The sequence below is a fragment of the Acanthisitta chloris genome, unplaced genomic scaffold, assembly GCF_000695815.1.
Source record: "Acanthisitta chloris isolate BGI_N310 unplaced genomic scaffold, ASM69581v1 scaffold15873, whole genome shotgun sequence".
NCBI lineage: Eukaryota > Metazoa > Chordata > Aves > Passeriformes > Acanthisittidae > Acanthisitta > Acanthisitta chloris.
Genome location: NW_008663397.1, coordinates 14,663 through 25,295, shown reverse-complemented (window position 1 = coordinate 25,295; position 10,633 = coordinate 14,663). Strand labels below are relative to the sequence as shown.

General features: G+C 47.2%; 2 protein-coding genes across 2 annotated transcripts in view; one reads left to right on the top strand and one right to left on the bottom strand.

Annotated features, from left to right (window-relative positions):
• Window positions 1-5,532, top strand: part of TTC4 (tetratricopeptide repeat domain 4) — a gene marked incomplete at its 5' end in the record, with an annotated part of 7,550 nt that extends 2,018 nt beyond the window's left edge. The window contains 6 exons of the mRNA XM_009070990.1: window positions 622-746; window positions 1,029-1,115; window positions 1,920-2,134; window positions 3,265-3,346; window positions 4,421-4,503; window positions 5,433-5,532. Of these exons, the coding sequence (XP_009069238.1) occupies window positions 622-746; window positions 1,029-1,115; window positions 1,920-2,134; window positions 3,265-3,346; window positions 4,421-4,503; window positions 5,433-5,532 (692 nt within the window). The remainder of the gene's footprint in view (window positions 1-621; window positions 747-1,028; window positions 1,116-1,919; window positions 2,135-3,264; window positions 3,347-4,420; window positions 4,504-5,432) is intronic.
• A 1,100-nt stretch (window positions 5,533-6,632) lies between these two features.
• TMEM205 (transmembrane protein 205) lies at window positions 6,633-7,526 on the bottom strand. Its single transcript, XM_009070989.1, has 3 exons — window positions 7,439-7,526; window positions 7,175-7,338; window positions 6,633-6,932 (listed from the first exon to the last, which is right to left on the bottom strand). Exons 1-3 carry the CDS (start codon window positions 7,524-7,526, stop codon window positions 6,633-6,635), a joined length of 552 nt encoding a protein of 183 aa, XP_009069237.1.
• Window positions 7,527-10,633: the final 3,107 nt, after the last annotated feature.

The following is a 10,633-nucleotide window of genomic DNA, read 5'->3' as shown; positions in this document are numbered from 1 at the left end:
TGTTTCTGTGTGTTTAATTTTTAAACCTTAATTGACTGTGAGTGGGCATCATACTTTGTTTCTGGACAGAAAACATTTCAGAAAGGTAAAGCAATTACTGCAAGAGATGTCTTGTTATTGTTGTTTCACCCCAAAACATAGCTCTGGGTTTTGCTTTGAATTTTCAGTCAAAACACTATCTTTTTGTTCTTCAGCTTCTATAGCTGTCAGAAGCTCTGGACCTGTTTCTGTAGAGCACAGCATAACTTTTCTTGTTTTCCACAACGCTAGTTTTTGGGGTTTGTTTGGGTTTTTTTCCCCCAGCATTTCTCCCTCCATGGAAACTCCCTTTTATTTTTCCTTATAAGACAAATACTGAAATGTTAATTATAATTATAACATTTTGCTTGTAATAGACACTTCTAGCACAATTATGCTGTGATTTCTGTGACTAGCTGAGCAAATGACACAAGAACTGCACAATATTTTAGACTTTCTTCTCAGCTGACCTGCTGATGGAGCATGACCACACAAGACAAAAAAGTCTAATGCAAAAGCACTGGGCTTAACACTGTCTTTATAACCACCACTTTGTGTAGTAGTTGTGCAGTGACTCCAAACTTCAAATCTTAATCCTTCCAGGAGCTCTCTGCCACATGGAGCTGAAGAATTTCTCAGAAGCAATAGCATGGTGTGAGGAAGGCTTGCAAATAGATTCAAAAGAGAAAAAGCTTGTGGAATTGAGAACTAAAGCTGACAAATTAAAGGTAAGTATTAAGGCAATTTGGGATCTGCAATGCTTGTCACCTGCTTTGTGTCAATAAGCACTTGGGGATCCTTGGTGGAAGTTTGTACAAGTTTCTGTGTAGTGTAATGTCCCCAGACAGAACTGAGTGGTGGATCCATGCAGTGTGTGTTGAGCTGTGAAGGGAAGGAACTGGAGGGGACCCTTCTGGGGATCCAAACTGATTTCTTCACTCATTGTCAGGGAAGAGTAGTGATGGGCATTGACTTCTTGTGTGTGACCATGGTGCCACCTTTCCTTACAGCGAGCTGAGGAGCGGGATGCAAGGAAAGCAAAGGTGATGGAGAGGAGGGAGCAGTGTCAAAAGGAAATTTTGCTTGCAGCAATAAAGGTGGGTCGGGGAGAGGGGTTGGGTCACTGTGCTTAGTTTTGTTGTTTTGGTTTTTTTGATCTGTCTTCTTTGTCTTTAAGGGGCTAGAGCCAAAAAAAGTGAGTTAAAACCATGATTCTCCTTGTCTGCATGGCTCTAGCCCCAGCTCCCAGGTTTCCATATTTCAGGTAACAACTAATGCACAATACAAACAGAGTGTGAGGAGATGGACTGAGCTTTGTGAGCACTCTGGCTGCTGGGCTGTAGCATCATGCTGGCCCAGCAAACTTTACTTTTTTGGCTGCCTATGGGCATTACTTCAGTGAAGGACAGAAGATAACCATTCAATAGGGTACAGGAGGTAATCAATCCTGGATGCTCTCCTTCCTCAACAAAAGTTTGGGCTACATTAAAATATGTTGGGCTATTACATACAGTCAGATCTCCTCTGTAGTTGTCTTTCCAAACAAAAGGCTAAGCTTTCTTCAGTTCTCTGAAAGAGTGGATATTCTTGGGAGCTGGTGTGTGTAGTTGCACCCTGAAGTAATGCCTGCAAGGTGTGGGCTCCTCTGGATTCCCACCTCTCCTCATCCATTTCCTGAGGAGTCTGGGTGTCAGGCTGAGGTTCTGGATTCTGCTGGGAAGACAAGTCATGTTAGTCTGATGCTGTGGGCAAGCTTTTCATGGCATGTTTAAGAGCTGACATAATAAGAGCAACACAATTGGGTGTTATACTGACTGCTAAGTTTTTGCTCTTATTCTTCCCACCATACCTGTTGGGTTTTTGTCTGAGCTTGGGGGTATTTTCCCCTCCCTCCCCTCCAGGAAAGAAATATCAAGCTGGTTCTTGAGCCTTCAAATGAAGAAGAGGAAATATCAGATGGCCTGGCTGAGATATCCTTAGATGGGTTCCACTCTGACAATGCCACGGGGGCAAAGGTGCACTTAGATGCTGATGGCAACCTGAACTGGCCTGTCCTCTTCCTGTACCCTGAGCATGAGCAGACAGACTTCACTGTGGCTTTTCATGAGAACTCCAGGTAAATGCACTGCCAGCAGAACTCTTGCTCAAAGGAGGTGTTTGAGCAGATGAGAGCAGACAGCAAGTGAAACACTGCTGTGCTGATGAAGTGTTTCCAGGTTTCTAATCACAGAGCTGACCCTGCTTTTGAGCAGGAGGTTGCACTAGATGACCGCCTGAGGCCCTCTGCAACCTCAATTATTCTGTGATTTAAATAAATTCATAGCACAGAGAAACATATTTAGCCAAGGTGATTAAAGGGACTTGCAGTGCGAGCTTAGACCAGTAATTAATTGGTGGCCAGTAATACCTGTGACCCATCCTCGTGTGTGGATTTTAGAGGTTCATTCAGCCTCAGAAACTGTTTCAGGTCTCAGAAAAAAGATTAAGCTTAAAAATTATAAAAAGCATCCAAAAGAGACCTCTCATAACCACCAGTGACCTCAGAGTTTTCACTGGGGCTTTCAGCAGGCCTGATATGCTGCAGACCTTTCAGACTCTAAGCAAGTGACTGGCAAGGTGGGAATTCCACTTTTCTCGATGTTAACTTCAGTTTCTGATCTTGTAATGTTGAACAAACTTGGAATTTTTAACTTTTTGTTTGTTGGAAGATGTATTCCTCAGCTCTATTAATGAGTTTAGGATTTAAAACTACAGTGCAAGCAGGTTAGTAAAGTTGTGGTACTTATATAGCAGGATTCACAGTGCCTTTTCCTGATCAAAGGAAGTTAAAATGGATTTACAGAACAAATTGGCCTCCAGCACTCTTCAGGTACCAAAATAAACAAGCCTCTGACACACAAACATGTTGTCATCACTCTGATCTGGAGAAGCAATGGGACCCTGTGAAAGGAAAATCCATTTTAGACAGAATGCAGGGAGTTTATTTTGACATCTTTTTCAGTGCGGAAATGTAAAGTTAAAAATAATTTGTTGTTGCTCTGCTCAAGCTTGAAACCAATAGCCTGAGCTACACCAGGGCCTTGGAAAGTGATGAGTTTGAAGGGAAGAAACTATTAATGACCTAAACTTACTGCAAGTCTGTTGTCTAATTTGCTAAGGTATTTTAACCATCATTCAAGTGCAAGTGTACAAATTATTGAAGCTGAACACTTTGTCTAAGCTCACCAAGTGTATTTTGGCTTTTAGGTTTATTGATCATTTAATGGTGATGTTTGCTGAGTTACCTCCTTGGGATTTAGAAAGAAAATACCTTCCCAGCAATCTTGAGGTGAGAAATCTGACTTTCCTTCAGTTTCAGGATGGTTGTGTTGTGGGTTTGTTTTTCTTCTGTAATGGGAAACAACACAGCTTTGAGGGTATGAAAGAGTTGGCATCGTTACCTGTTTACCATACACAGATGTGGAATAAGGATCTGGAGAGCTACATTCACTTACAAACTCAAAGGTTTTCCAGATGTGCAGACAGAATTCAGTAATGTAAATGAAAGTTCTTTTGTCTTCCACTTACATTGTATTTAATAGAAGGTATTGATACTGCTTAGATCCAATCTTTGTAATGATAATTAAGGTTTAGACCACGGAGCTCATAGACTTTCTGGTTTTTAATTGCATTGGGGAGTTGCTCAATACAAATGAGAAAATATTGTTAAAAAACACTTTATTTTCAAAAGTAAGTGGAGGTACTTAAGAACACAATCCCATCAAGATGATCTAGGTCTATTAACACTTTAGCAAATGTGGGTTGTAAGTTGGTTGTGGCTGCAGCAAGTTTTGAGAATTTTTCCAAGACTGCACATAGAAGGAGACAGATGTTTATTTTCATTTCCCACTTCAGTGCCACCTGTGCCAGGCAGCAGCACAACCCTTGGTACAGTGAGCAGGCAGGTCCAAAGGGACAGTGGCTGTGTACTTCACCAGATTAAAATCTGGGTGTATGTACAGTCCAAGTCACCATACCTGGATTTGAATCTCTTAAATCAGCTTTATTTTGTTCAGCTACCTCTAAACCTACTCAGTTCATCTCATACCACTGCAGCATTTCACCCCTTAAAAAGCAGCCCTTAGATTTGGATTGCTCCTCTAAAGCACAGGAACAGCCAGTGTATTTTGCCTTCCTGCTGCCACTGCCATGAGAAGCTAAGCTGGTCTATACAGGGAAGACTTGGAATTCACACAAATCAGTTTCTGCATCGCTGAATTCAGCACCCCACACAGTCAGGTCAAGCTAGAGAGGTTTGATAAACCTCTAGTTGATAATGGTGGGCTGTTACTGGGCTTTCAACAGCCTAGTATTTTCCTCCATGTACCTTAGCCATTCAATAACACTCCAAATTTTTTTTCAGCTCTATTTTGAAGATGAGGAAAGAGCAGAAATGTATGAGGTGAACCCAGAACACACATTGCTACAAGTGCTGCAGCACAAAAGGTGAGGCTGTACCTGTCAGTGTCCAGAGGAAAAAAAAAGGCAAAAAAGTATGAGCTTTGGGCTTTTAAGTCCAGTCTGTTCTTTAATAGTCCTAACTCTTCTCTGATTTAATAGTCCTAGCCCTTGAAGGTGTAAAGCACTGGGACTGGATGGATTTTGTGCCTGGCTTTAGCAACTTACATATATTTTCCCCGAAAAAGTATCAACAACTCTTTCCAGGACTGGATGGAGATGGGAGGGGGAGCAGCAGCACAAAAAGGCTGTTCCAGATCCCTTCTACACAGTACTACTTTTGAAAAAAAAAAACAAGGCAGCAGCCCATAAAGAGCGTGTTGAAGGTTAACAATGCTCTCACTGTTCATAATGCTGTGTGAGCAGCCCCTGGCACAGCATGCAGCACTGTTTCCCTCTGAAACTGCCTTTAAAGTGTTGTGCAGTTATTGAGAGAGAAGAATTTGCTGTTTGGGAAGCCAAGAAGTTATTGTAAAGCCCATGCTGTTAAGTTGCACCATCTCATAGCTAGCTGGAGGAGAGCTGCTGCACAGCCCTGGGGGGCTCGCTCTGTCGCAGTGGGAGCAGAGATCTGGTCGCTGCCGCAGGCTGTGGCCAGGCTGGCACTCCATAAAACTCAGCAGTGTGCACAAGCCCTCAGATTTCAGGCTGTGAGGGCAGTTGCAAACAGAAACCTCCTTCCAGAGGGAGAATAACAGCTGCTTTAATTAAAAGTAGCTGTTGGGAGACGAGCTGATCCATAGAACACTCCTCCTCGGATGTGCCTGGCCCTGGCTTCAAGAGGCTCAGCTGATCAGCACAAAAGCTCCTCACTGGCCTTTGGGAGGTCAGTCTTTATGGAGCTGGGGGGAACACACTTGTTTTTTAGGACACTTGGCCAGTTCAAGGAAGCCAAGGACTCTTTTTAATCTTTGCAGATACTTTGTAAAGGCTGGGACTCCGACAGTTTTGGTATTTGTGAAGCATTCTCCTTTCTCCAAAAAGTACTTCTCTGGGAAGAAAGTGCATCGACTATAATGAGCAAGAATGAAATGAAGAATCCTATGCAAGAGGCTGCTGTTTGTTTTTTAGCCCAGCTACAGGCTGCAAACTCCTGCTTGGACCTTGCACGCTTCAGGGGAGACCCATAATTTTGGCACAGGGGGACATTTCCAGGAAAGCAGCTTAGGAGAAGGAAGGGCTGACATGAGGGGGTTATTTGTTTAAAGAGAAACCCAGCTGGCTTGCAGAAGGTCTCCTCTATGATAGGCTGCATGTGGTTTTGAAATAAACCTGAAGCAGTGCCAAACACTGGCTGTGACTGCAGCAACAGCAGCTGGGAATGTACTTCCTTACCTGTGAAGAATCACAGATTTGCTCAGAGGTGGGCTGTAGTTGCTGGGGTTTAACAGCAGTGGGCTGGGGAGATACCTGTCTATTGCAGCAGGGTGGATGCAATCAGGTTCCTGAGACTAAGCAGCTGCTGTTTTGTCACTGCTTGGCTCTGCTGCTGGCCAGGATACAGCAGAGCTCTGTTTGGAGCAGTGTTTTCCTGACCCTTTTGCTACCTTACTGATTACCTGGAATAAACAGGGCTATTTTAACTAGTCTGACTTCTGCCTGATAAATGAGACAATATTTTTTACTCACCTCAAGAAATACTACAGGAGAATGACAAACAGTAATTGTAAACGCCAACATAACAACCTTATCCATTACACTAACTGGTACAGCCACCATATAGGATCTTCTGCGCTCCCCTATTAGCTTTTGGCTTTTAATTAAAAGTAATTCTAAATCTCTCACTTCTTCCTCTTCTGCAGTCTCTCTGTGACTGCAGAAATACATTGCAGCTTCAGACACAGCTAGTGCATGGGGCATTAGAAAACTGTTAAGCCATGGACACTCCTGCTTAGATCATGGAGGCTGACTTAAGACAGCTCCAGAGAAAGCATTTCCAATTCACTATTCCTAGATTTTTTCACCATGCACAAATACAGTAAGAATGTCTCCACCTGAGGATGCTGCAATTTAATCTCCAAAGCTCAGGCTTACTTTACAGCAAGACAGCAGGATGGCTCCCGTTCCCCAGGGTGTTGGTTCTGGCCCACCAGCCTTCGCCTCGCGGTGTCCTGCCCTCACAGGGCAGAGAGGTGGGTAGCCAGGTGGTACAGGCTGAGGCCATTGCACACAATGCAGCAGAGGTTGCAGAACGAGGACAGAGCATGGTAGAGGGTGAACTGCTGGAACAGCTGCCTGTAGCTGGGGTTGGAGGCACGCAGGTGCCTGCGGGACTCACTGGCAACCAGCCCAACCTCCTGGCCGAGGCCGTGGTTGCGCTCCACGACGTACATCTCTGCCACGACGTCAGAGGTGATCTGCCCAAACCACTGTGTGTTCAGCACAGAAGCAGCGATGCAAATGAAGAAGATAATGATCTGCAGGGGAGCAAAGCCCGCCATGAACATCTCTCACGTGAGGTGGGTTAAATTTCTGCCCCAGCCCCTCTTGCACACAAGGCTCGCTGTGATCTGGATGCTAACTGGATTCTTTTAACCAGAGCCATATGTGGATCTTGTCATCATTTGCAAACCAACTTCAGTGGAGCAAAATGGGGCAGGACCCCACAGAGGAAGGGGTTTGGGCTATGGCCAGCTCATGTTTGGAAGGGGGAGGCTACCTGGGTCGTCTGCTTGTCACTGAGCAGCTCGCTGGGGTGGTACATGGCAAACAGAGTCAGGTTGAGGAAGGCACAAGTGGAGCAGATGTGGAAATAGTAGGGGAAGAGCTCGCGCTGCATGAAGCCGAAGGTGTGGCGAGGGAGGTGGCTGCTCATCACAAACCCTGCAAGGGGGGGAGAGCAGGTAAGTCCTGAGGCAAATCCCCCTCCCCTGGGCCTCCCATCTGAGCAGAACCACAGCAGCGCACACAGACCCCAACCTACCAGCCACGAAGGTCACCCAGATCTGCATTCCCCAGGAGGTGGAGAGGAAAAGCAGGTGCAGCAGTTTGATGGTGTTGGAGGGCTCCATGTCGGTCAGGATGGCCTCCTGGACAGGGATGGGTTCCTTCATGTCAGCCAAGCCACCCCTAAACTCTGTGCCGAGCTGTGGTTACTGCCGTCACCTTGCTGGACACAGGGCAAATGTAGTTCAGGTTCCTAAGTCTGATCCCTTGGGAAGGTTTTGGAGTTGGCACAGCCCCTTCGCAGCCCCAGCACCACACACCCAACCGAGCTGCACACGCAGGACTCAAAGCCCTTCTATCTCAGGGGCAGGGCACTGCGTCAGCACCTGGTAACAGGCTGGTTTGGGTGGACTTTTGGCAAAGTCCAGCCAACGCCCCGAGTGACCCCTGGCAGCAGGAACAAGCAGAAAGTCAATAAAAAGGGGAAGAGAAAAGCCCTGACAAATACTCCTGCCCACGCTGTGATCTTCAAAGAGGTCTCTTGGCCAGGGGGAAGCCCCCATGGTTTATTCTGCACTCTTTAACCAAAAGGTCTGGGGACTCTCCCAGGCTCACCCCAGCTGTCCCAGACCCCACACTGGCACAGCATGAGCGGCAGCAGCGACTGCGAGGAGGCTTTGAAAGAGCTGCCTGCTAGGCTGCAAGGAGAGCTTTGGAAATTAATTAAAACAAAGCTTCTGGGAGTAGCCCATCAATTCTGCTGTCCACAGAATTCCTCCTCCTCCCCTCGGCCAGTCGCCTCGGGGCATGAATTACAGCTGAGGATGGCCTGGAGAGAGGCACTGCCTTCTAATTCCATCCCGCTCCTCCTGCAAAATAGATAACTACACCTTGTGTTGTGATATATTAATTCCATGTGTTTATTTAGGCATCTATAAAATCAGGTCCTTAAACCATACTCATGATGGCAGCATACTGGAGAAGGCACTCAGATCCCACCTGGAGTGCTGGCCTGTGAATCCCCAGCTGTCCTCATGCCTTTTTCATTTCAACAGCTTCTTGGCATTTTTGGGATGCTTCCCTGCTCCATCCTCTAGCATTCCTGTCCACTGCAGGGTGGCAGAGGCCCAGGGAAGGCAGTCATAGTCCTTTGGTGGGGCTTTGTTCCCCGCACCATCCTGGGCAGGAAGGCAGTGATGGGCACTGCAGACAGCCAGCACAGATCCTTGCCACTCCGGGGGTCTCAGATTTGCCTCTCCAAATCGTTTGCCTCCATGCAGGAATTAGCAGCTGAGCACAGAGAGGCATCTGGGTGTTTTCACGCAGAGAAGCTGCAGCTGGGAGGATTGTTCAGAGCAGGGGGAAATCCCTTTTTTCTTAAGGGAAAAAGAAAAATGGTGATTGATTGCTTCATTGGCCCTAGAGTGGTGCATTTGGTGGGGAGGGCTAAGAGGAGGCTCTGGGAAAGGCTGGTAAGGGCAGCCACCAGCAAGTCTCTCCTCCCCTGGGTGCTGAGGCAGTGGAGATGGGTGCTCCAGGGATGCTCCAAGGCTCCTGCTGGCCACACTCCCCTGTGCCTGAGGCCAGCAGATGCTGCAGGGCTGCAATTTTCTTCCAATGCACATAAGCCACAAGAGGCCTCACACCATTGCAGCTCTCTGTCGTGCCCCCAGGTCACTCCTGCTCCATCACCCTGCATCCCCAGGGACCAAGCCAGGCCCGAGCCAGGGCTGACCATGGCCTCATAGCAGGAAAAAGCACAGTACTTAAGGAGAAGGAGAGGTCAGTTAAAGTTTAATGTTCAGGCAAATACATCATCACCTCAATTTAATCAAGCAGCAGCAATTCCTAACGGTAAGTAGAAGGGATGGCTCATGTCCCAGTGATAAAAAGGCAGGATTGCTCTGAGATAAGAGGCCTCTGTAAAAATTGAATGTTTTGTACCATGTTCAGCCTGAGATGGCTTTACGTTGTGCAGCTCAGGGCAGAGCCATGCCAGGCTTTGAGGTGAGATGTTCAGGATAGGAGATACGGCAGAGATTAGGGGTTTATAGCCACAGCCAGAGGTGGCTGGCCAGTGACCAAAGAAGAAGGGCAGGAGCTCCTTCTGCTTATAAACCAGATGGGGAATTTGAGTGTCAAAGCACCTTTCAAGGGACTGGATGTTGCAAAGAGGGAGAAAACACCCTGAGGTGCCTGGAAAAGAGCCTGTGTTCGTTTCCAGTACCCCATGACTTCATCTTGCTGCAAGTACAGCATCATCATCACTTGCTCATGGTTAAGCTCTGCAAAACTCTTGCTTGGGGTTAAGTGCATAGGGCTCTGCAAGCAAAGGCAAGGGCACAGCTGGCACTGTGTTAAACCTGCAGACAGGGACAAGGGGCAAACCCCTGGGTCTGCTCCAGCTGTGGTGGCAATGCCTCCAGACTGTTCCCAAAAGCCACTAGCATGGAGCACTGGCTGACACTCCCTTCCTGCAGCACAGTCCTTCCTCAAAGGATCCCCTGCATCCACTGGAGCCCCAGGCAGCATCTGTCAGGGCAGGTGACCCTGAGCAACACCATCCTCCTCCTCACCCAGGGGAATGGGACCTGCCCCAGGTGTGCTGTGGTTGAGGGATCCCTGCTCCACGCTCGCTGGACAGGCAGCCACAGTGAGCCTTCAGAGCAGACACTCACCCAGAGCACATACAGTTATTTTTCCTTTTAATGCACTTTTATTGCTGCTCCTTCCACCACCCCAAGGGCCAGGATTTCAGCCCAGGAGCAGAAACTGTTTGCCGGCCCTGCCTGGGAAGAGGAGCAGCACCAGGGGGAGTGGGATGCTCCACCAGCCACCCCTCACCAGGGAGAGGTACAGCATCCTCTCCATATCACTGCCTCCTCTCCCCCTTTCCTGCCTTAAAAGGAACCAATTATCTCACACAAAGAAATAATTAAATAAAAATAAAAATCTGGTTTAGGAAGATTTTGGATCATATAAAGATTCAAGTAGCCTTAAGCCCTGTAATGTACATTAGCTTATAAAATTTCTAAATAAAATTTTAGAAAAAGAAAGAAGAAAAGACATAACATGTCAGTGCATGGGGTGAGGTGGTAGAGCAATGCCTCTCCACCCCAAAGCCCCAGGGAAGCAGGGTTTGGGCACCACCATCCCATGTCCCTTTCCACCAGGGAAGTGTCCCCTCGCCTGTCTGTCCATCTGTCAGCAGGGTGCCACAGCTCTAGAAGTC